The sequence below is a fragment of the Homalodisca vitripennis genome, chromosome 6, assembly GCF_021130785.1.
Source record: "Homalodisca vitripennis isolate AUS2020 chromosome 6, UT_GWSS_2.1, whole genome shotgun sequence".
In the NCBI taxonomy this organism is placed as follows: domain Eukaryota; kingdom Metazoa; phylum Arthropoda; class Insecta; order Hemiptera; family Cicadellidae; genus Homalodisca; species Homalodisca vitripennis.
In genome coordinates this window covers 115,674,783-115,701,873 of record NC_060212.1, presented here as the reverse complement: position 1 = coordinate 115,701,873, position 27,091 = coordinate 115,674,783, and the positions used below count along the sequence as shown (strand labels likewise).

The following is a 27,091-nucleotide window of genomic DNA, read 5'->3' as shown; positions in this document are numbered from 1 at the left end:
ACATTGATTACAATTAAACTGTGGAGAGCTAGCAAGTATTAGAGATAATACAACAGGACCAAAAACACACAAAAGGTCTTATTTAAAGTTGGAATTCAGTGCCATGATGATTACAATATAAATATATTTAGTTGGTCTATGCTCCAGTGTTTCGGTTTATTTCATTATATGTGTCAGAAGTCAGATCATTGCCAAAGAGCTGCAGCAGTTGAATATTAAATTTTGAAAAAGTAAATATCAAATATTGAGAAGGTTGAAAGGCCTAATTGTTCATAAAGATTATGAGAGCTGATCATTTTGCTAAATGACTAATCATATTACACCATATACTGGTTATTAGTATTACTACCATTTTATAAAGAGCAAATCTCATGAAAAATTTGAAGTTTTCTCCAGAAAAACTTGATCATTTTATTTTTCAATCATATTGCGTCAAATAAATCTTATGCAATTTATGAACAATGAAAAAGTACATTATCACTTCATCCTTAATGTACGAACTTCATTAGAAATTTCCATAAATACAGTGTTAATACTAATTGTATTTTGACTATATATTCGTCAATTAAACTTTATTACAATATATGAAAAATAACAACAAAGTAATTCAAATGACTTACCATATTTGTCAATCCACCCTCGAGACTTCAAGGCATTACTTACAGGAATATAGGTTTTTGCTACCTTACCCTGGTTTCCTATCATAAATACTTTCTGTAACTGAAAAAATTCATAAACAAATTTGAGTTAGTAAGAACTGAATTAGTATATTGTTATTTTCGTAGAAAATAAGTACTCCATGGAAGCTAAAATGTCAGCTTTAATGTTGGTCTCAGAGATTCGCAAATGCTTTACGATCCAGGACAGTATTTGTTGAGGGACCTACTGGTGTCTGTTATCCTGTATCTCATTTGATGTCGGTTGCTAACCAGTGGGCAGAGAGGTTGACTGATTTTCATGGTTAATTTTATTTTTGGACTTCTTGTTCATTACAATTGATGAGTTCAATCTCAAAATCCCGCAGCTCAACTAGGGGCAGTAAATTAAGGTCTCCAATTGTTGTATTGTTCCTGGTGCCCTGTTTCTGAAAGGGTGGCTTTTTATACAAACCGCCAAAAACAACTGATCAGGTCCTCCTGGAGGAATTCACCACTCTTGTCCAAACTACCAAAGATGGTGTAACGCTCCCTTGCTATTGTAGGACAATCAAAGAGCAGGGGTTCAGCAATTTCCTCCTACTTGTTCACACATTCTATAAAGTGGATCCTCCCGAAGGATACCGACTCTGTGAAGATGCTTCCTCAGGTGACCATGTCCCGTGATCAGACCCATAACCCGAGAAGACACCGATCTATTTAATGAGAGAAGGTCACAGGGGAACACCCTAGGGGAAGGCAACTGTAATACCATTCTACTCATTCTCAGACCCAGATGCAGCCTCCACCTTCTCTATGTTGTGTGAACCCATTCCGAGACAGCCCCTAAGGATTCACATCTAGAAATGCCACAGAACAGTTGAGATCCCATCATATTGGATGTTGAGCCCAAGTTAGCCAGGACATCAGGTCTTTTGTTCCCAAGATCCCCTTATGACCAGGAATCCAACAGTCACATTGTTGATTCTAGTAAGGGAAAAACGACTTGATAGCAATCCCAGACAAGTTTGGAGTTGAACATACAAGAGTCCAACGCCTTCATTTCTGCCTGTAAGCTCAGTACTATCTGTGAAAATCTAATCATCTTATTCCTGTACCGCAGACGAAGATTCTCACGAGCACACTCCATAATGGCTGTAACTTCTGCCTGAAAGACTATGGGATAAGGACCCATAGGGACCACTAGCTTCTACATGGTTGCACCCCCACAATTCTAGCACCTGTGCCACTTTTTGTTTTAGAGCCGTCTGTACATCATTCAAGCTCCGCTGGTGGAAGAGGTTTCTTTCCCTCTGACCAACCCTCCGTAGAAAGTATGACATGACAATCCTGAAGGGTTTGTTGAAGGGAAATCTTTATGGCATCTGATGCAATAACATGTGCAAAGCATTTCCCTGAATCATGATGGTAATCCTGCAGTGCTCCCTGCTGCAGTCCAAGGCCGACCAACAATTGCCACTATAATGTCGCATACAGCGTCATACCACTTAATGTGACCACTATGCATTCTGTGGACTTTGTACTACAAGAACCAGTCTCCAATAATTGAGAACCAGTATGATGCCGAACATCTAAATATTATATCCCCTCGTAGTTCACATTCTTGTAGAAAGATAGTGAACAAATTTGACATAATCCCAACCTGGCATTCCTGAGAGAACCCAGACTGTTGAGATGGTGACATTTGGACTCTTCCTGAGTTCAAAACCATCTGGAAAACAGTGAAGTACTCTGGCCTACCATTACTCCTGGAAGTACTTTGTAAATGGTTGTTCTCCACTGTCCTGAGTCAGGACATTCAGTTTCCAAGTGATTTTTTCTCAGCCTATTCAGAACGGAAACTGCTGTAACTATGATGATGACTTATACAAGCTATTCAGTCTGCCAAGCATCAAAACCAGAGATGGTGAAAACCAAAGGGAGAAAATCTAATTCACTGTTCAACATGTAGTGTAACCATTTCCAAATCAAAGTACAAACAGAAAAATCCAATAATTTCAACTCTCTTAGCGCAAATTTACCAAGAATAAATATTGAGATAAAGGCAAAAAAATAGAAAGGAGCGCAACATTTTCAAATGCTGCTGAGGATTCTGAGGAGTCTTAACTATACAATCAAGAAATAAGTGAGTATCTCTTTTTCACTTTCAGCTCAGCCTTGAAGTACAAACCATGTAACATCATTCTTTAGAGGCAGAAACACCATATCTATAGATGAGCTACTAGGGGACTCACTTTCACCTCTACATTGCTTACCAACCTCTCCTCAGTTGCCACTTATCACTCGTAGGGTATGTGTTACATAACAGCTGTTTTGCAAACCCAGTAATAACAACTGTTAACGATAAACATTTGTTAAAATACTTCTTAATTATACTAACATATTAAATAGATGCAATGTACTATTCTTATCATAAACAATAATATTTGTTATTCCATAACGAGAATAACAAAACATAGTGTCATGTTCCAAAACACCAACGCAGTGAAGCAAAGCACTCGGTTCCCATTTGTGTCTTGTAAAGGAAATAGATCAAGCAGTGAAAGAGGAGGTGGCGGTTGGCATGGTCAAGCTCCTGTTCCTCCCTTCCCCTACGCGCAAGAAATCTTTGCGCAGGTCGCTTTCAAAGCGGCTCATCTATAGAGTATCTAGCTGTTAAGCTAAGCCCAAACAAATGATCAGCTGATTCTCAATATCAAAGCCTATATCTAGTGGCACAACCCTCAAAACTCTGAATTAATGTGACAAACAGTTTTGGGTTAGGATTTTGAAATATAGAGGAGGTTATTAATTGGTAGTTCACATCTTTTGTGAGATTCCCACAACAATGGCTGGCCATATTTGTGCATTAATGTATTTTCCTACCTCTATCTCAAAAAAGCTCTCAAACCCTGCCTTATGCTATAGCCAATGAAATAGACCAACTCCTCACCAACCAGTTCAAGCACTACTGAACTCTACTCATAGAAACCTACCACATAATATCAGAACCCATTTGGCACACCTAACCTTGTCAAATTATCAACAATAGGAAAATTGTTACATCTACAGAAGAAGTACCTATGACAACTTCAACCATATTTCTGTTAAGATCTTCACATTTTCAACATAGCCATTGTTAAAGCAATACTGATGCAAATCCACAATGTACACTTTGAAAGTGGTGATGTTTAGCTCAGATATTTATGGAGTTAGTTGACTACCACCAAAATGATGCTGATGAATCGAAATTCATTTGGTGGACAGAATCATAATTTTAGAAATAACAATAGTCTTAATAACCTAAAAACTGTTATTCTTCTACTTAACTAAAAGCCCAAACTCACTTTGTTAAAGAGCAATACTTAAGTTACAGGTATTTGTCAACGTAATATGGCCACAAGACAGACTTATTTGGACTTTTTCCTAAGAGTTAAGCAATCTATTTAAGTATAAAATGCTCTAGCGTACAATACTGAGACCATTACCAATATGGCTGATATAGTTATTACTGCTTCAGAGAATTATAACAGAACACCATACCCCCAGAACCAGATATTTGTTTAGACAGATCTTAGAAACTTCTGTTGTTGCAAATTTTATGACTGCAAAATATTATAGTTACACTAACTGGAAGCAAAGTTGGTGTATTTTTTTACCATAAATGATTTTAGTAAAAAACACTTGCTTATACTTTTGCAATCCAATAACGGAAAAGCAAGCTTTTTTTGTTTTTTTTTTTTTAATTCTCAATGTGATATTTTATTACTTACTCTAATTGCTTGATTGACCGAAGCTAAAAATTCTCTCCTCTTTACAATTGAGTTATGGTCCTCTTTCACCACAGTTTTTGAGGTGTTACTTGAAGAAACACTTGTTTTGGCGTTAGACTTCGTATTGCTCAGGGCAGTGCAGTTTTTATGAACATTTGAATGATTCCTCTAGAAAACATATAACATGTCTGTCTAAAACCATTTAACACATTTGCAGAGAAACAGTAAAAAGCAAACTGGACTTTTTAAAATGCTTATCGCCATGCTACTTTACTTCTGTACATTAGAACAAACTTCAGTTTTAGACATTGGTTCAATGTTATCCTAATGAAGGGTGCATGGTATGATTGCAGTGTTTGTAATGACCCTTATGTAAGAATACTAACGCTATATTTTTCTTATGTTTGTGGCTGTACCGTTGATTCGCCCTAATACCAATGATGAGTGGTACCCTTATAATACCTAATACCCCTATAAAAATGAATGGCAGCTTGAAGTTAAAAATTGAGTTAAAAATACAAAGTTTGTAAAAGTTGAAAATTCTTATAGTTTAAGGTCCCCTAAATTTCAACACTTCCATGATATGCAAAGTTACAAAATTTTAATACTCTGTTATGAAGCTATCACATAAAGACTATTATCTCAGGTCTGGATCAATTTCGATACTGAAACAAATTAAACAAAAATAAGTTTATCCAGTCTTCAGACCCTGGTTTTATTTAGCTCAGAACATTCAAACAGAATCCAGTACGTTCAGAAAAAATTGCACTGAACGTACAACGTACGTGAAACACATTTTTATTATAAGATTCAAAAAGTATTTATTTAAAGTCCAATAATTAAAATCTTAACTTTATGTTCTTTTTGTATAAAGTCAACTCTACAAATTTGTTTATATACAGTAATAGAATTAAAGGGTCAGAGCTTTTAACTAGTAAGCTATATGTTTATGTATCAACATAGCTGTGGTGAGAAGGGTTGGCTCGATGTGAATATTGAGTTAAGCTCCATTTCACCTTCCAGCTTAGTGTAGCATCTGAAATCTGACACTGTTCACTTTTGGTCTATACTGAATGATACCAAACAGTCTCGACATATAATATGTCCTGAGGTATCTGCCACAGTCTGTCCCATTACCTATTTGACACAATAATATAAATTTTATAGTTTTACGCAATTATAATAATTATTAAAAGAAGTAACCAAGCCAGATACAGTGAAAATATTGTTTCATTCCAACGGTTTGCATTTTTCTTTGCATTTGATATTTAATAAATGTTGAGATAAAAATTAAGCTACAATTGGAAAAATTAGAAAATTTCTCAGTCAGCATGGGATATAATAAATAGTAACAAAAATAAAACCTTCACTAAAACAATTCAGCTAGAAACTGAAGGAAATAAAATGAAACCATCAAGAAATAGCTACTCAATTTAATAAATCTTTTGTGTCTGAAGTCAGTCCATAGTTTTCCTTCACAAATCAACAACCCGCTCTTGTCTTCATCAATGTCATCTATGGCTCTGGCTCCAGTGTGCACAAAGTGGCACATATTGTTCAAAATTTATCGGCCAAAATATCCAACAACATCAATGGTATTTCAATGTGGCTTGTATTCAATCCCACTGACTAAAATCATCTTTTGAAACTAACATTTTTCCATCTGCATTAAAAATTGCCAATCGTCAAAAGTGTTGCCAATATTCGAAAAGATGACCCAACAAAAGCCGATTACAATTGGCCGATTTCTATCCTACCTTTTTTTTATTAAAATATTCAAAAACCTGTTTTTTATAGACTTCCTCTTTTTTTGGGAAAGTATAGGATTCTGGACAAACAAGGATTCCAGGCTTCGGACCGGGGAGATTAGCTGTTGATGCAGTTACTCGTGAATTTGATTGCAGAGAGATTTGAAACACATATACAGACGTTTAGCATCTTTTTGGGCCTCTCAAAAGCCTTTGCATAAATCATTGCTGCAAGGCTGCATTGTTTTGGGGTGTATGTGATGCCGTTTCAGTGGCTCCAGTCTTACTTTAGTGACAGAATATATATTTGTACTATGTGCAGACCCAGAGCACACTTTCAAATATAACTGAAGTGCATCAAGGAGTCCTCTCAGGGCTCAAAACCGTAGGCTCAATTCTCTTTTTGATTTACGTTTAATACTGATTATACCAAATAAGTATAAGTACAAAGGGTTTAACTAGGAAAGTGCATATTTAAAATATTACACAATATTAATTTATTTGCACAAGATTAGCGCCCAAAATTTTTGTTGTACTAATGATTACAGATTAATATTTCCACAATTGTCTTGTGGTATTACTCTATGTGGTATTTGCATTATATCCGGTTTTGAAAGACTACTTAGATTATAAAATAGTTCATTCGAAATATTTCAAAATTAAAATTGAGAGTTGTGTTAAAATGCCTTCCGGGACCTGGGCATACTGACACTGCCTGGTTTGTATGTCTTGGAAACTGCTCTGTACTGTCGATACAAATGTGTACATTGACAATGGGCAGATGCATACATGGCATGAACAAGAGCTAGAGACTGTTTAAGATCCAGGCAACATACTCGTAGAACAGCAACTTTCGAACACTTGCCGTCACAAGCTGGGACTAAAAAATGAAACTAATCGAAAAATAGTCAAATCTTGACTTAAGGAGGTTGGCCCAGTAAAAAAAAAAAAATTTTTTTTTGCAATTTTTTTAAATTTTTTTAATGTTTTCTTGTTTAATTTACAATTAATTTGATGTAAATATCATGGGCATACGATTTTTTTTTTGTGGCTGAGTTACAGGTAAAAGTGTAAACGTATGTCAGACAAGACTTTGTTTTTGATTCTATTTTCCAGTCATTCATATGTAGGCATATTTATAGTACTACTAATACTTCGAGTTTTGTTCCTCTATGGTTTTATTGAATGAGAGAAAACTCTATGTTCAAACTGATCAAGATATACAGTACCAAAATACAGCAGACAGCTGGCATACTTACTTATTGTATTGTTTGTTTGGCTTTCGGTAATCTATACTGTTGTAGTTTGTGGAGTGAAATAGTTGTCATGTGTGATACAGTTTGATTTTACTGATTTTATAATGAGTAAAAAGGTGTGTTACAGGAGCAAGAAGCGGAGTTTCATGAAACAAGTACACTGATGGGTTAGGAAAAAGTATGTCAGCAAGAAGATAAAGGTAAACATCTTCTCTAGTAGCCATGAATCAGTCCCCTAAGATCACAAAAAATCCTCTATAGATTAACTTGACATAGAGAGTTTGTCTGAAGGAATTAAATCTTGGGTATCAATTTACAAAATCAGTGACCATGGAAAGGTATGGTTTTTTTTTGAAAACTAAAATTTTTTCCTGAAAACAATGTGAAGAAAAAATTCGTCGGCAACGAAAATCAAAGGATTACGAATTTTTTGAGTGAATCCTCTGAAAACCTCTGTTTTTGACAGTACCTCTGGCATTTTTACTGAAATGATGAATCTTCATCCTGTCAACGATGCCTGCAAGCTGCGCAGTGCTTCGCACTGCTTGCTCTTTTAGAAAAAAAAATTAACTTCGATGCTTGCAAAAGTCGAATCCCAGATCACGTGATGCCCCTGATCCTTAACCCTCCAAGTGTTGTTCGACAAAAATGTCGGTTGTTTATTTTCCATCCTTAATGCAATAATGCCAAAAAAAAAAAAAAAAAAAGAAAGGCATCAATATAATCAACAATGAATATATCTTTCCCGAGTTTATATGCACTGTGATAAGAATACTTGGCTATGCCCAACCCCATGAAAAAAAGTCCATTTTTCATGGTCACGGTATTGTAAATAAATACCAAATCTTGTTTAGTGTGCAAGATCTGCCATGGAGTTGTTGATATTTTAGAATGTAATGTTAGAGGACTAGGCTCCAAAGTTGTAATGCGCTGCAAATCTTGTGATCCGGAATCTACGGGTTCATTTCATACAAGTAGGCTAGTTTGAAAATACAAAGAACACCTATGAAGTCAACAGGAGGGCAGTTTATGGCATGAGATCAATTGGACAAGGGCCTAAACAGCTTAAAAAAAATTTTGTGGGGTAATGAATATGCCGGCCTTCCATCTAAAAATACCTACAACTTCATCAAAAAACAGATTTTGCTTGCAACTAAGGAAGCTGCAAAACAAAGTATGATTCAGGCCTCAAAGAAAGAAGTAAAAAAAACAGAAACAGATCCGAATACTGATATTACTATCTCAGGAGATGGGAACCTGGATGCGAAGAGGGCATACATCCTTACACGGAGTGTGTACAGCAATCGGAGCTCAAACTCAAAAGATTCTTGATGTCGAAGTTCTGTCGTCTTTCTGCATGGATTGTAGGGTCTGTAAAAGGACCCAAGTCATGTGTGGCTTATGAGAATTGGCTTGAAGAGCATAAGAAAAGTGGAAAGTGCAAAAGAAACCATTCTGGCTCTGCAGGTAGCATGGAAGTGGAAGGAATGAAGAATATTTTCAATCGTTCCGAGGAATTAAACACGGTGTACGGTATACAAAATATATTGGTGGAAGTGGGACACATCCACTTTTACTAAAATAAGTGAAATGGAACCATATGGATCTGGTGTGAGTATTGTGAAAGAAGAGTGTGTTGGCCATGTCCAAAAACGTATGTACAGTAGACTAATGAAATTCAAAACCAAGAACAAAGGAAACAGTACTTAGCGATGGAAAAAAAAAAATAAGTGGTAAAAATAGGCTATCAGAACCTATTATCAACCAACTTTGTATTTATTATGGAAATGCAATTAGAAATAATAAAAATGATTCTCATAAACATGCAAAAGGCAGTATGGGCCATCTGGAACCATAAAAGCAAGTACCGATGAGCAGCCGCTCCATCATTTTTGTCCAGAAGGTAAAGAATCTTGGTGCCGTTACCCAACAAGCAGTTGCTTCAAACAGTCTTGGGACTTTTAAACATAAAAACACTATCCCCAAAAGCCATCATGCTGGAGATAAAACCAATATTTGTACACCTAACAATGCCAAAACCTCCTCCAAAGATGTCTTATGGGAAAAACACAGAACTCCAACGAAAGTTTCAAACAGTATTTTGTGGTCACTGTTTCCTAAAAATGGATTTGCAGGAAGGGATATTGTGGAAAATAGCTGCTCATGAAGCTTCCCTGATATTTAATGAAGGGAATAATGCAAAGTCAAAAGTGCTAGACTACTTGAAAATCAAACCCGGAAAACACTCTTCAACAGCTGCATGGAGACTTTTGACGTTCGACGAGTGTGCGACGCAAATAAAAGAACTATGTTGGCAAGTCTGGAAGAAAAGAGAGAGCAAGGAGAAGGCTTAGAATAGAAAAAGGAAAGTCAAGACAAGGAAAAGGAAGGCGTTTCTTATGCTGCTGGAGGATTTTTAGAGTACCATTTTAGTAAATTTTATCAATAAAATTATGTTTGTTTGTGATTTCCCGAAACATTGTTTTTTTTCCTATTATTTACATCATAACTCCAAAAGTATTGGAGCAATCTTCACCAAATTTTCACCAGATCTTCATTTTAGCTGTGTAAATGGCTTGAACTAAAATTAAAATGGTGAGTAAAGTATTTCTTATATTCCCCGCCTATTACCTTCTAAAAACTCAATTTTTTTTTGTTGGTAAAACTAATTTAAAATTCAGTAATTTTGTTTTTATTTGTACATTTTTTTATATATTTTTAGTTCAGGCCAAGAAAAAACTATTGCCTAGGAACAAGATATATTTTATTTTTGTGAAATTATCTCATAAGGTAGATTAATTTATTATGTTAAAAAAACCATTAGACTAAAGATTTTTTTTTTGCACAAAAAAAACAAAAATTAAAAAAAATATAATTTTTATATTTACAATTTTGTTTTTTCTTAAGTGTGTTATAAAAAGTCTATTTTGACTTAAACCTGAAAAGTTTCAAACAAATTGGGCAATATTTGACTGAGTACAAAATTGTTTTCCAAAACCATGCAAAAGTGATTGCGATACTGGGCCAGCCCCCTTAAGCAACACCTGTTACTTTGGCCTTTTACTCAGCAAATTCATGTTTCACATTTGGGAATCTTAGTACCTAAAGCACTCTGTGATCCCGGAGTGAACCCTACTTTGTGTATTTTAAATACTTTAATATATGAATGTGGTGCCACATGTGTGGAGGTTGAGTGAGTGCCTAGAATTTAATACTTTTATAAATGCATATTTTGACTTTTGAAAATACAACTGTTATTAATTGTCAAAGCAATAAACTATATTTGATTCTATCTTAAGCCTTAAAAGGCCACAAACAATATAGGTATAAATAGTATGAAATTAATAATTTATCACACTCTTAACTCTTAAACGAAATTTTAAATATTTGTTTGAAAAATGAATGAATTGCAGTTATCCACATCCCAGGGTCATTCGGATATGGTGGAGATGGGTGGGGGGGTGACCAGTGTAAGCTGCCCCTGATGCTATGGGTGTAGGTTGAGGGGGAGGGCACTGTAGTTTTAAAATGAAGCAAGAAGACTTATAATAGTAACACACCTACAATCTATACTTCTATTATAATATAAAATTGTAATAAAATCATGTTCATTAATAAATATTGTATTGTTATAATGTGACTAAATATAGAAATCATAATATTATCATGGTTACTTTAAATATTTGTTGGTTGGAGGGGTGCCAAGGCTAAGCTCGCCCTAGGCACCACCACCAACTAACCATAGGAATGATCCTCCAACATCCAAAAGAGTCAGAATGACCAATTACAATACTTCTACAATGTATTTGTTCATGTACTCGTAAAGTATCTAAAAAAAAATCATTATTGAAAGCAGATCTACATGTATAAGAGGAGTCAGTAAAGGTGGTATATGTTTGCTAGTGTTATTTAAAATATTATATAATATGTTTACACCTTACTTTGATTCCTTGACTGATTGTACTTAAAATCTCTTTGCTTATTTTCTTCAAATTAGGATGTTCTTTGATTTTAGATTTGACTCTTTTGATGTCACTGGTACCCTTTGGAACAGACTTTACAGATTTTGATAAATTCAGCGTTGTAGGACAGTCATGTTTTACTTGCGTACTGGATTGAGTTGTCTGGAAAAATATAAATGTTTATGTATAAAATATGAATGCAATATTGGTGATGTTTAATACACAATAAAATAAGCTGTAATAACTCAATTACACAAACATACACGTTTCATCAGTTGAGGAAAACTTGGACATGCAACGAAAGAGCAGTCATCAGCAACACAGGCCTAATTCAATGTAAAATATTTAACTGCTGTATTTCAAACGAGTTGGATTGCTGTCATTTTTTTCACTTTTAGTGTTTAGGGCAGGGGTTCTATTGACAGTGATCTAAAAAGTGCACTAAAGTTCAAGGCTACAAGTACAACTTGGAACTATATGTTTTTTTTTGTTCTCTTAGGACAAGAAGGAAACAAGAGTTTTTCGGACATTTGCCATCGTTCAGTGAAACAAGAAATCAGTTACACTACGTTCCGAGATCTGCAATCTGATCTTGAAACGTAGTGTTACTCATTTCTTGTTTCACTGAACGATGGCAAATGTCCGGAAAAATTCTGTTTCCTTCACAATCTTTCCATCATAAAAAATAACCTTCAAACAAAAGACAAGAAACTTATAAATTGCACTTAGTCCTGTAAGAACCTTTGCGCTGCTTCCGGAGTGACAGGATATTCAGGATGTGTAAGGTTAGGGAGTAGGGGCCTCCTCCTATCGAGGTCCATGAGGAAGAATCAGAGCACTACATCTCAAAGTCATGTCTCCCAGGAAGAAGGGGAGGCCAGCTCTGAACCAGCCTCTCCAGTCAAAGTAGGCAGAGAGTGGCACACCCTTTTTGAGGCTAGTAATAACCTCTGAGGTTAGGTAACAAACCCCACCAACTCCAACAATCATCTCCCACAGTAGGCTAGACCTATCGAATTGCCCATGAACCCAGCATCTCAACATTTGCGGTTAGTGATGTGCCGCTCTTGGACATCCATAAGGTTGCCTAGATTTAAGTGACATATCGGTTCAACTGGAAGGTATAAACCAGCCAGAAGTGATCCCTGCTGGGTGAAACTATATGTTAAAATGGAAGTAAATTTAAAGTTTCAGGAAGATTGACAAACACAGTGTTTAGAAATTTTGACATACAGTTAATGTGTTTAGTGTTAATACCTGCTTATAAATACAGTTTTATGAATAGGATGCTATTCCACCCCTTCACAGTTTTATACATAATATTACGTTCATAGTGATTGCATAAAAGTGTGCTATTGACGTAAAATTATGCATTGTTAAGTTGTTCCTGACATAACCTGTTGTCTGCCATAATATTGCACAAGAAGAATTTTTTTATCAATCCTGCGCCGTGCAAGTATGGTAGTTCTGGTGTTTTCCACTAGATGTCAGCACTTCCTTGGTCTTCTGTCATGAGTGTTTGCACCTTGATGAGTTCGCTGTAGTCACACAGTGCAGGCAGCTACTGTGTGTTGTTGTATGTCACCCGTCCTGAAGTATTTTATGGTTATATTTCTAGTGTTTATTGTAACATGAGAATATCCAAACGATTAGTAGTATAAAAGACCTATCACCATCCAATGCATAAATAGACGACTGGGTTTGTTCACATGATGATGACACGAACACGGATAGTGAAAATGGCTTAGTAGACAATATGTAAAAATAACAAAATTTAGAAAATTAACTTTTTTTATATAAAGTAAATATTTAAACAATACAAAAATGTCTCTGTACAAAATATCAAAAAAATCAACAAACAACAGAGTTTAAAAAATAAAAATCGTTAAGGGATTGAGTAATTTTTAGTTGTTTTTTAAATTAGGTATTTACAGTTCAGGTTTAACTTACCTCGATCTTTAATTGACTGAGTGCATTTTTAAACTCTTTACTTTTCTTAATACTACACTTGTTATTGTTATTCTCAATGGTCCGTAAACTGGCACATTCAGCGTGTAAAGTGGACTTAATTGTTTTTACCACTTTCACTGGAGGAAATAGGGAAGTGTTTCTTTCATTTGAACTTGAATTAGCAGGTCTTTTCTGTTAAACACAAAAATAATTTAAATGACACGTCTTTGAAACATAAAGTATCAAAAGAAACCTTTGCAATAAAGTAAGAAGTGATCACTAACTTAATTACATTAAGTATTTTGTTCTTTCAGATGTAATATAAACTTGACATTTCGGAATCTAGGACAGAGACTTAATACTGATTATTACCAAAAATCTGGTCTAAAAATAAGGAATAATGGTATATAAAGAAAATATATCATTTATAAATAAATAACTTAATGTTGGTGATGTGTTTTCTAAAACTTTTAACACAGAAGTGTCTCTTCTGTTTATTAATAAGAAATTATTTTATGATAAAATATCAGGAAAACCTAAAAATACTTCATGAAAAGAACACCTTTGAAATATCATTTGTTGAAATACTTAAAATTCTCTTTAATTCAATTTACAAAGTGCCAAATAATAAAAATCAATTACATCTCTTAGAAGATGTTACTAAATAAAGTAAAAAAAAAATTGTCCAGAAATAAGTGAATAGTAATTGCTTGTGATCATAATTTTGATTTTTTTAAATAATTAAAAATAAGCTTAAAAATTCAAGTAGAATTTTATTGTATTGGCTATTTGAATTTTTAACTGGTATGGAGATGCAATTATTACACAAAAAGGCAAATGAGTTCAGAAATTTTATCACATTTGTTTTATATATTTAGTATTAATTTGAGGCCATTGCTCGCTTGAATGGCTCCATACAACAGAGAATACACTGAGAAACACCTTTAAATAAAGGAATATTTATTTATTTGTTATGTAAAAACATATCTAAGTCTTAATATTTGTCTACAGCTCTTCTTAAAGCAATCATAGACAGCAGATTCAGATTCAGTGCCTTAATTATTGACATTTTTTTCAAAATAGCTACTTTTTTAAGTAACTGTTTTAAACAATGAGTTAAAATTATTGAGAAACACAAAGAATGCTAATTTATGAGAATAAAAAGAAACTATTACAAGGGTGATTAGGAAGTAATAAAAACACTGTAAGAAACACGAAAAAAGTTGTTTTAAATTATTAAAATGGCTTAAAACTCAAAATATAAGGTTAAATCCACAAGTTATTATAAAAAGGAACACAGTATTTGTTAACAGTAAAAGGAATTTCACATGAATTCAATAGTAACAGTTCTAAGGGGGGAAAAAATATAATACAATACAATAATTTAAAACACAATACTTTACAAAATACTTGCACCAAATTTTGAAAAGCACTTTCTCAACAGTTTGAAGGTTAATCATGTTATAAAAAGTGTATTGTTTGTATAAAGAAAACTGTATGTATCTTTCATGTGTACAACACGTTCATCATATTACAGAAAACTAACTAAAGAGTTAATTTGAAGGAATTACAATTATTACTTATCAAACATGATTGACTCTATTGTTTATTAAATTTTAATTCAGTACAAATATTCACATTATTGTAATAATGTTGAAACTGGAATTTTATATTTTGTATATTATTATTGTATTTTTTAAATTTATTAAGAATGCTTAAGAGTATATTCAGTATTCTCTTTACTACTGTATATACATTACTTAATTGAATTTAAAAAATTTATATTTTTGGCTATGTGTACGTATATGTATATATTATTATTGTCAGATGTTTATACACACAATATTAGAACTTTTAATTTTGCTCATATTTTTACCTTTTGTGTACTTTTTCCATTGTTGTAAAGTGATGATTACTACATTTTTATGTCGACGTTACTTACATTCATTGTTTTGTTTGTTGTAATCGGGGATTGTTTATTTTCATCAGAATTTTGTTTTACCAAACAGCTTCTAGTGTTGTTTGAAACACTTGGTGCTTCAGGAGATTTTGTTCGGTTGGGAGAAGAGGTATTGACTGTACTCTCTTTTTTGGCTACAGGATTAGTTTTAGTTTTTTTACAAGAAGATACTGCAAGACTGTTCTGATTCTCAGCTGACGTGGAAGACTTTTTCTGAAAACAATAGATCATGAATGAGTTGCAGAAAAGAGCACTTAATATGTAATTTTTTTGACAAATAAGGAATGAAAATAAGCTGGTACTGGTTATGAGTTGAAAAAACTCAACTTGAGTTAAAGAAACTTAAAATACATCAATGGAAAGATAGTTTATTTAACAAACACTTAGCTGGTTAGCTACTGACCCTTCAAAAATATCTAGCTACAAATAAATTAAATTTTTTTAAATACATCACTGCAGCGTTGCTTAGTTTTTCTTTTTTAAGTGTAATAGATGACTTTCGCTTTTTTTCTGATGCTGAAAATCCTGACATTGCTCTAATAATCTTTGCACCAAAGTTCTAGAAATGGTTTGTGCAATGCCAGCAATCTTTGGTACTACACTATTTCAATAAAATTTAGGTTTTATTTTACATAAAATTGTAAATTAAAAAATATTATTACAAAGTGCAATTCATCAAACCGTTTTACATATTTGTTATAATGGTGGAGAAATCAACCTCACTCTTCTTTGATGAAAAATGTTTAGAACTTCTTAGAAGTATATATATATATATATATATATATATATATATATATATATTATATATATATATATATATATATATATATATATATATATATATATATATATATATATATAGTTATTGCTGCTGGATCAATACTATTTGTTGGATATTTGTATTCTTGAGGATTCTAGAGGTCTATCCAGTTCTGACATTTGTTCTTTAATCAATTTGCTACAATTGTCCATTTTGGATTATTTAATTCACCAAATTCGATGGGCTTCTTCCCCTGCCACCCAGATGAAACCACATATGGAAGACTAGCAGCCTGTACGGGTTGGAAAGCAAAGTTTTCAGTTAAAATAGAAAAAAATAGAAGTACTACAAACATTCTTTTTTTAGTACTTCAAATAGAGGAAGTACTACTCCTTCCTTTATTTGAAGAAAGGAGGAACATATATTTGAATATGAGTCTTCAAATTAGTAATTTAAGTCCTTTTTTGAAATTAGCTAGTAAAATGAGTTAGTAACAGACTAATATGTTCTACTCATTGTTGTTTCAAAAAAGCTGGTGTAGGTAAAAATATTATTTTTTGTAATTAAATTATTTTTAAAAGAATAATAAATTGTCAATCCTTATTATATTTATGGCACCTGTATATAGCTTCTTTCTACATGCGGATAGGATACACTATGTAACTTATAACTATATCTGTTTAAACAAGGAACTAAGTTACTGTACACAGACAAATCCTACTACTATATTTTTTGTAAATGTTTAATGTCACTGTTAAAAAAAAAATGTAGTTAGAGAACAAACATTTGAAAGAAATTTGCAAGATCAGGTACTAAAATACTTTTTCCTATGTTATGCTGATAGATAACATCAGTGTATTATTAGGGTAGAGTACGATAAGCGGACCCGATTTTAATGTCGATTAGTATATTATCGATACTTAATATTCATATACCGAATATGAGTTTATGAACATATCTACTAATCATAAGTCATAATAACGATCATATTTGAAATTAAAATGATTAATATAATACACGTACTGATAATCTCAGAAATGAGATGTAACGATCAAACAAATAATTAGAACTGGAAATATAATAAACTCATAAATAATAATGAAATTATAACATAACAAACATTTATAACAGAAAGTACGAAATATGCGTAACTATTTATATGTTTTCTCCTAGATAGCAATGATTAACCGCTTTTGAAAATTTGTTGAAGCATCTTCTCTAGAAAACCGTACTTCTCTTCTGTTAAAATACTCACAGAAATTATCTGCAATCAGGTTGACTGATATGCCAATTTTTAAACTTTGTTCGACAGCCCGTCACGAGCTTTCAACTGTGTTATTATCGATAAAGGAAAATAAGTTTATTATTATATCAAAAAGTGTTTTTAGTTGAAACTAGTTAGTTATTGTTTAGAAATCAGTTTCGGTTGGTTATATCGAAATTTATAATTAAGTAATATGGTTTGTCAATAATTATATTAAAAAACCGGATCCGCTTGTCATACTCTACCCTATTATTATTCAAATAATATAACAGAATTTGTTTGAAAATTAAAAACCAATAAATAATACCTGGGTGTTATATTTTGGTTTGGAATCTCTCATTTTTGATTTCTCCTCTTCGGTTTTGAATGGTTTGGATGGAAGATATGAACTATTCTTATTTTGTAACTCCTTACTTTTTGTGGAACAAGCTTGAACAAGAAACACATCCTGCCTTCTTTTAACATTATATTCTTGGACCCCACAACGAATTCTAAAATCTGAAGTTGCCTCTTTTGGAGAGTCAAACAGAGTTAGTTTTGGTATCTTTGGAGTAACTGATATGTCTGAAGGTTCATCTTTAGATGTAATCCCGTCAAATTTTCTTTTTCTACTAGTAAATACATCTTCAAATGAGAACATGATTAAATAGACATGAGATACCTGCAATTTTGACCTTCTTGAAGAAAAACAAACTTGCTGATTATGCCATGGTAAATGGTTACTATGTATATGGTTATAGTTGAGTTTTGCTTCAGCTGATTGAATAATAACACAGAGTTATAAGGAAAAGTATTATATCACTTGTATATAAGATATTGTGGAACTCTTATCAGATATTGTTTAGGGAACACATTCTTGTATTCAGACAAATAATAAATGTTATGTCAAATGTTTTTGAATGTCCATATACATGCATTATTTTGATTCATAAAACAATTAAAACTCTTAGTATTATGATTTTACAAGACTATTTTATTTCATTTGGTGCAGACCTCACTTTGGTGCTGAAGAAAAAAAACATATTTACTCTGATTTCAAAGTAGCAATTATTTAAGGCTACATATACATGACAGTGCCTTGCACTGTCCTGATTTTCCTTAGACAGTTCTGATTTTCAAATAACCGTTTACAACAAGTATATTTTCAAAATGCTGCCAAGGTAAGTTGGCCAATACAGTTAATTAACTTATTACTTCCTGTCAATAAAAAAGCTTGAGATAGTAAAACAATTGATGCCAGATTAGAAAATTACAGCACAAGGTGTTATGAATCACAAAAAATGTTAGAAAATACAAAATGCTTGGTACCTTATTTATTGTACTACCTTATTATTATTATTGTACCTTATTTATTGGTAGCCTACTTATTTATATTAGTGTATTAGATGAACATAACTGGAAAATAAAGTTTTATTAATTATGTACATTAAATACTGGGAGTTTTACGACATCTATATTTTATAAGTTAAGATGTATTTTTACTGCGTCTCTATCTTATTCTAAGAAATACTTATTCTAAGGTATCAAACTATTGGTCGTTTGATTAAATTTTTATGATTCTTTAATATTGGTGCTTACTATAAAATTTAATATCTTTTTTTAAATATAATTTAAGCCTCAGCGTCAGCTATGCTGGCTTCAAAGTGCACTGGTTTTTATTTTAAAAGTACAAAGTACATGATTGGACCTCCCCGGGATTTGAACCCGTGATCTCTCACTTAGAGAGCCGAGACTATAACCATTAGTCTACGGAAGAGGACAATGTAATATCTACATTAAAACAGGTGCTATTTTGAAACAAATATGAATAATTCATTTTTCTAATATGTATAGTTATATTAAATTTTTACCCTGTGATAGGCCTTCTTATACATATGCTAAATTGCTTTAAAGTTGTTATTTATATAATTCAGTATTTAAAAATCATCAACAGAGGATTATGGGAGATATCCGAGAGTTGTGAGAACAAATTTTCTAAAAAAACATTTCACAATTAGTGTACAAATATAAAATTGAGTAATAAAACTAGTGAAAAACTCTAATAAAAATTTAGGCATTTTAAACTGTGTATGCCTTGATATAGGGATATCAAGGCATACACAGTAGGGTACCTACAGGATAGAATTAGATCCAGTAAAAAGGCAAAAAAATCCAAATGTCAGTAATTTTATCAAAAATAAATTATGAAGAAACTTATCTAATGCTTTTGGAATTCAAAATAAATGGTACGGTACAATTTTTATGATTCAAAGGAATAAGAAACTAACAATACTTAAAATGTAATTTATAGTATTTGTGGGTATATATTATAGTTAATTTCCAAAAATATTCATATAGCTGCTGAATAGAATATAATAACTTTATTCAGTCAGAGAAATAACATTTCATTCAAATATACTAGCACATCAATAACATTACAATATTTAAACAAGTACATTACAATTAATAAGGATACAAGACATTAATTTAAAAGAATAGATAAAATCATATTGTTCATTGTTTAGACAAATTCACTTGTACTTATATGGGAGTGCCGATGGCCAAGCGGTCCAAGTCGTTGGACTTTGGGTCTGAGTTAGAGATAGCGCAGGTTCAAATCCTGTCTGTGACCGTTGCACTTTTTATCAGTACAATCAACCTCGTACTGTATCGACTCTTCCCCTTATTCTGTTTGATAAGATCCTCGCACAGGCCAGTGGCCCATGAGGACGGACAGAATAAGGCTTAAAGGGGATCGGCCTCTCCTTAAAAAAAAAAAAAAAAAACTGTGAAAAGAATGCTATTGAAGCCTAATGTTAAGAATTTAAATTTACTGCAGCCTTTTATTATCAGGATTATGCTATATTGATTTCCTGATTGAACTTGTAAAGATGATTAAATCTACCACAACAAGTAACAAGTAACTTGATATTCTACTACTTATTTAAAAATAAATTTACAATTTATTGAAGTGCCCTATTTAAAGTTGTTTGTTAAAATCGTAAAAGAAAGCGATTTTATAAAAGGATTTTTACCACAATGTTTAAAAATTGTCAGTGTTGTATACAATGTGATTTTCATATTCTAATAACAACATTTCAATATAAATTTTGAATATTGTGTTATTTCTTTTATTTTATAATTCAAGAATCAACAAAATGTATCAAGTTAACTTCATTCTTCAACAAAACACTTGTCCTCTAGTTGAATTGAATAACTATAGACTACAACAAACTTTATTTAATTTTTTTGTACTAAAACTAAATTTAACTCCCAGCTCAAATTATTACATTGCCATCTGGCTACAAAATGTGTAGAGACTTTAAAACATAAATTAAGATACAAAATTATTTACTTGCGAGATTTGATCTAAGCATATTTAGTGTTATATGGTTTATATCTCTTGAGTTGCTATTGACTTGGTTGGCAGTTACTAACTGTTATATCCGACCATACAGGCTAGTTTTGCTCGATAATAACAGGGTCAAGTTCAAGTCTTCCCAAAACTGCTATAAGGAAAAGAAATATGAGCCACAGAAACCTCCTTAAAATGAAAGAGTTACTGACAAAAGAGGACTGGGCAAAAGTGTATAGCACAGTAAATGCAGATGAAACATACAATAACTTCCTTTTAATCCTTCAGCGAGCACTTGACCAAGCTTGCCCTTTTACCAAGCTTAAAAAGAGGAAAGGCAAAAACAAAGTCTTTTATAACCCTTCAGTTATTATGAAAAAGCAAAATTTCCTGACTGCCCAAAGCCTATATCTTACAACTGGTAGGGAAGATCATAGACAAAGGTCTTTACTTCTGAAAAAATAATATGACCTTCATATTAGACAAATAAGGCAACAGAATAACTCTGCAAGAATCATGGAATCAAACAATAAACAAAAAGAAATTTGGAATGTAATAAACTCTGAAAGAAAGTCAAATGAAGAGAGTGAACAACTAAATAGACTAAACATTCAAGGGCATGAATCAACAAATCCAAAAGAAATTGCAGATCACTTAAATACCTTCTTTACTACTGTAGCAGACAAAACACTTAACAAAAATAATCCACAAGAAAGAACAAAACTTTTTCTTCCAGAAGCCCAAGATATCCCAATCCTTGTCTTAGAAGCCACCTGTAGCAAGGAGATGTCTGACATTATTCAATTGTTGCAACCAAAGACAACAACTGAATATAATGACATATCTGCAAAACTGGTCAATCTATGTGCAGAAGAGCTCAGAGACACCTTGGTTGACATTACCAACAAGTCATTTGCCTCATGAGTCTTCCCATTGGCACTAAAGGTAGCTAAAGTTTATCCTAAATACAAAAAAGGCCCTACAACTGAACCAGCAAATTATCTACCTATATCCTTACTACCAACAGTCTCCAAAATTATTGAAAAACTAGTACTAAAGAGACTTTTTAATCATCTTAATCAACATAAACTTATAACCACAGACCAACATGGATTTCTAAAGGATAAATCTATAACAACTGCTTTGATCAGCTTAGTGGAGTTCCTTCTGGATCAGCTTGAGGAAGGCAAGACTGCCACTACTGTACTTCTTGATTACAGCAAAGCATTTGGCTATCTTGATCATCACCACCTTCTAGAGAAATTAAAAACCCTTGGAATTCAAAATAATGCAAATAAATGTTTTTCTAGTTATCTATCGAATAGACGTCAACCGGTTGACATTAAACATACTAGTAACAATGGGAAAGTAGATATGACACGCTCCAAACCAAACCAAATCACTAGAGGAGTGCCACAGGGATCAATCTTGGGTCCTGTTCTCTTTATCCTCTTCACGAATTACCTACCTCATTTAATGCAAGATTTTAGTAAATTGACCATGTATGCTGATGACACTGCACTTTTTCTAAGTCAGACTGACCCAAAACAACTAGAGATGTCATGCAGTATAGTCATGGCAACGACTTAGTAGCTAACGAAAGTAAAACAACAACTAATATTTGGGAGAGACAGAAAACTGTAGGGCGACTCCCTGATCTTGAAGAAGTTACCTCAACCAAATATCTTGGCATTATATGACAGTTTATCATGGACACCTCATATTAACTCTCTTTGCAGTAAACTAAGTTCATGATTATTTGTGATGCGTAGAATGATGACCACAAGCGACTTAACTACAGCCAAGACTGCATATCACGCTCTCTTCGAAACCCACCTGCGGTATGTGATTGTTATTTTGGGTGGAACCACTATGTTAAACATTCAAAGTGTCTTCACTCTACAAAAAAGAGCCATCAGAATCACAAAAGCACTTTTTATCAGTGCTATCGACTCAACTCTCCCCCTTATTTTGTTTGATGAGATTCTTCCACAGGCCAGCGATCTATAAGGACAAGTAGAATAAATAAGGCTTAAAACTCCTTAACATACAAGCAGATCCATTGAAAAGGTAGACAATAATAGAATTTCAAAAGGACAAAACTATTCACAATAAAAACTGAACAACAACTTTCAATTAGACTTTTTATTACAAGTATAACATATAAAAAATTTCAATTAGAATAGAGAATTAAAAGTAAATGATTTCTTAGGGTTTTCTGGAGAGAGCATTTCTTTTCTCAGGAATAATTTTAGAACCAGATATCATCAAATCGAGGCCAACATGATGTTGTTTCGGGCCCATCTCTTGGCGGTATAATATTTCAAACTTTCCTGTGTCAGCACGCCAATTGTGTTTCCTGTCAAGCACAACTGAAAAAAAACATTAACATAATTACTTATTTTCAATTTCTATTTAACAGATCTTTTCTATTTTAACAACAATAATTTTTTAAGTCTGTTTTTTGTTTTTTTTTCTGTTGCCTTTGGTGAGAAATATTGTACTTCATAGACAAACATTTTAAAAATTAAGAAATGAGGGTAAAAATCAAGAATTGTTTGGATTTAAATTTTAAATTCAATTCTTAACTGTAAATTAATTTTTTAGCAATTAATATCTTCATATAGTATAGATGTCACATGTTGGTTGTTCCACATGAAGAAAAAAGGTCTCAATTTTGAAGAACTCCTGTTGTAGATTTGTTAACCATTTTAAAGAAGATATGGGAACTTTTGACTGAAGATCAAAGTTGACAGTCAAATTAAAATGTTACATTAATATTGGTGAGAGTCTACAATGTAACAACAAGCAATACATTTAAAAAAATATGCAATAATAATTTACTCCGGCATTGAGCTTACTACAAAAATCTGAAATATAATATAACTATTACACTCATCTGAATTATCTGCGAGTGTCTAAAAGATCTGTTTGAAAAACAATGTTTTTTTAATCATTGTTCGAGATTTATATAAATTTAGATTTTTTCTTATACACTTTCAAGATAAGTACATTGAATTATTGAAAAAAAGAGAATATATTAAATAATTGTTAAATAATCACATTGTTTTATAAATGTTAATTAATCACATTGTCTTATAAAGGTTTAAACTCAATGTATACATTATTGTTAAGTATAATCCATTAACCTACATACTTATTTACATTTTGTGTAAGTGTATGTAATTACTGAAACACTTCATTTGCACTTTCACTACTTTTACACAACTTTTTCAGCAAATTTTGTTGCAAGTTAGAAAATTATTACATTGGTATTCATAACATAAAGATTTATATGATTTGAAGGTTGAACAAATGCAATTTAAACATGTTTCATATAATTGTCTTTAGATCACATAATGAGACCTTTCTTCCTTCAAATTCAGATAGACTAGCTCACTTGTTTGTGGACGATTTGTTCTTTTGGGAACAAGCCTTGTAGCAAAACACATTGATCCAGCTGAGGAATATATCTTGTTACTTTCTTATACTTTAAAATTCTAGTTACATTAGAACATCTTTATATATATATATATATATATATATATATATATATATATATATATATATATTATTATTATGTTTTATCTTTACATTGCAAGTATCTAAAATCTTACATGGTTTTTTTCTTTATTGTTTGTTGTATCATAATGAAATGTAATTAATTTTTTACAATCCTTTTATATTTTGATTTCAGGAGGGATTCATTTTTTATACTTCTATTATTTGTTAAAAGTGTATGGATTTATCAACCATGTTGACAACTTACTTTAATATAATGATATAATGTATACCTCATTTCTTTCCTAATCGAATACCAATAATTGTCAATTGTATTGTGTACAAATATACAAGGTATGTTCAAAAAGTAACGAAGATTTTCATTTCTTGAAAATAATATTCATTTATTCATCTACATTCATGTTATCACCTTCACAATAGTCTCTACTAATGGAAACTAAATGTTATGTACTTGTGTCTGCACTTCTAATCCTCAAAACACAATCTTTGGGATAGCCTTCACTGATGCGCTTTTAATGTTATCTATGCTTCCTCTTAATGCAGTGTCTAGAATCTGATGCTGTTACAGGCTTGGCCTGCATTATTATTATTATTATTATTATTATTATTATTATTTAATAATAATTAATTAATAATAAAATTGTAAATTAATAATAAAAAAATATCTTGACAATCGGCTCTCCAAACCCTTGTTTCTTATAAATTACCGTTACTTTTTGAACACACCTCGTATACACTTGAACTAGATAAATATATCCTCAATAACTCAAAGTCCTTACAGGGGCAGATTTAGCACACAGTTTGTGGGAGTATTATTGTTGGGGACCTTAAGAGTATGGCATTCCTCTATGAAATAAGGGATATGGGAGCCCACTCCCAAAAAAGTTTAAAAATACACATCTCATAACAGTTTTGCAAATTTTGGTGTACCTGAAATTTACTTTTTTACTTAAAAAAAAAAAAAAGTAAAAAATAAATATTCTAAAAATGTTTGGGAAAATGTTATGACCCAAAATATGCCACTGAATCCTTGAGATCGAACTTTTTTAAAATCTACTTCAACTTTGTGTAACAGTCAATGTTAATTTCACCCCTACAACTTGAATATTGTGTTATAGACAGCTTGATAAGTCAAATTTTCTGTTCTGTAAAACTTAGTTTTACCTGTACATGTCGAAGTTCCAATAGTGAATTGTACAACTTTTAGACAACCTGAAATTTAAAATGAGGCACATCAATAAATTAAAGTTTGGCAACTCCACCAGTAAGCCCGTGCAAACTTCCATGTTGTGACAAGAATCTCCTGCACCCCTTACCAATGGCTGTACATTCGTTACTTTGTCATTGTGTTACTGAACAATGGCAAATGTACGGAAAAATCCTGTTTCCTTCATAATCTTTCCATTGTCAAAATCAAATTTGAAACAAACAATTGCATCATAACATCACAACATTAAGTCCAGAAAGTAAATTTACAGTTTATTAATTTCTTAACTTTACTTGATAATTAATTTGTACTTAACTCTTTTCAATAAAAACATGTAAAATGGTTATCTTTTCAATTTGCTTGCATTTAATCATAAAGTAAATTAAGTTATTACAACACATTACTTATAAGTAACATTTACGACATACATTATGTATATTAGTACATTAGTTAATTGTTAGGTTACCTTTAATAACGTCTTCAAGGCCTCTTTTACAAATATCTCCAGTAACTTTTGTCGAAGCGTACATGGCAGGACCCATGTTGATTTCTAGCAGGATCGGGATGTAATCGATGCCCAATAGGAAGTCTGCTCCATACAGCTCAAAACTGTTTGCTCTGTCAATCATATCGTCCTGAGACGCCAGAACTGCTCCCACAATTCCCTGTTTCATGCCGGGCAGTATTACCGTTCTCCACTTGTCCGTTTCTCCAATTTCACTGCAATTTGTTGATTCTTGTTTTATCACTGTTATATTTACACTACTAGTTCAATGCTGCAATAACTCAATAAAATTAATGCGGTATTAAGTTTAATTATAGTAGAAATTGGAGCATTCAAAGCTCAAGCAGTCAATAAAAAATTAGAATTTTCCAAGATTTTGAACTGTACACTTCATTACTATTATATAGAGATATCAAGGAACAGTGAGAAAAGATCGAATTATCTAAATTTGGAATTATTAATGTTGGAATTATCTGAGTTCGACAGTAATATATCACTGAGTTATAATTCATTGAATTATAATAAGTTGAATAATTATACTTTGAATTTATTTAAAACTGATATTTGGCACAAACTATTGTTTTTGTTAGGAAAAAATTTAAATCAGTGAACTATGAGCAACAAATCTTGTACTGAATGGACGAAACACATGGGGTTGAATACTGCTGATGTCGTAGTAATGAATACTTGATTTGCAAAGTTTACTTATATGTTTAATTGTGGCAAATAAACATAAAAGTATCAATTGGGTTACGTCTTGGCTCTACGTTCCCTTCTAGATGTTAAAAATAAAATAATGTTTTGCCACGTTGCTGCCAAATAGAGTGATAATGAACTAAATGATATCATAGGGTTCCAATAGAGGCCTAATGGTTCCAATATTCTAAGGGATTTCTTCATACGAACTTAAATATTATTTAAAATTTTTAAATTAACTTCTCTTCACGTTGACGTCGACTCACAAGCGCGGGCGTCATCATCTTGGCTCGACATTGCAGCTTTAGTCAGAAAAAATGAAGATTAATAGATTAGAAGTCTATAAAAAACGAAGTTGAAATCAGATTCAGAGACTCAAGGTTAAAATCAGAGACTTGATTGAACTCATGGATATGGCGTGCGAGATGTTTCTTGGCACCAAGATGGTCAGCTACAAAGTTCACGAGAGAATAAATTAATGTAAACACGAGCCAATAAGGTTATTAATCCGCCAATAAT

General features: G+C 32.3%; 2 protein-coding genes across 3 annotated transcripts in view; both read right to left on the bottom strand.

Annotated features, from left to right (window-relative positions):
- LOC124364766 (tubulin monoglycylase TTLL3-like) overlaps positions 1-18,018 on the bottom strand; it is a 38,043-nt gene extending 20,025 nt beyond the window's left edge. For both annotated transcript variants that reach the window (XM_046820492.1, XM_046820493.1), the window contains exons 1-6: positions 17,616-18,018; positions 15,267-15,497; positions 13,325-13,516; positions 11,354-11,536; positions 4,409-4,576; positions 621-720 (exon numbers count right to left, since the gene is read on the bottom strand). In XM_046820492.1, coding sequence (XP_046676448.1) covers positions 621-720; positions 4,409-4,576; positions 11,354-11,536; positions 13,325-13,516; positions 15,267-15,497; positions 17,616-17,948 — 1,207 coding nt within the window. In that variant the 5' untranslated portion in view covers positions 17,949-18,018. The remainder of the gene's footprint in view (positions 1-620; positions 721-4,408; positions 4,577-11,353; positions 11,537-13,324; positions 13,517-15,266; positions 15,498-17,615) is intronic.
- Positions 18,019-22,772: 4,754 nt separating this feature from the next.
- The window catches only part of LOC124364764 (tubulin glycylase 3A-like), a 28,924-nt gene continuing 24,605 nt past the window's right edge, over positions 22,773-27,091 (bottom strand). Inside the window, exons 10-11 of the mRNA XM_046820490.1 lie at positions 25,838-26,091; positions 22,773-23,014 (exon numbers count right to left, since the gene is read on the bottom strand). Of these exons, the coding sequence (XP_046676446.1) occupies positions 22,851-23,014; positions 25,838-26,091 (418 nt within the window). The 3' untranslated portion in view covers positions 22,773-22,850. The remainder of the gene's footprint in view (positions 23,015-25,837; positions 26,092-27,091) is intronic.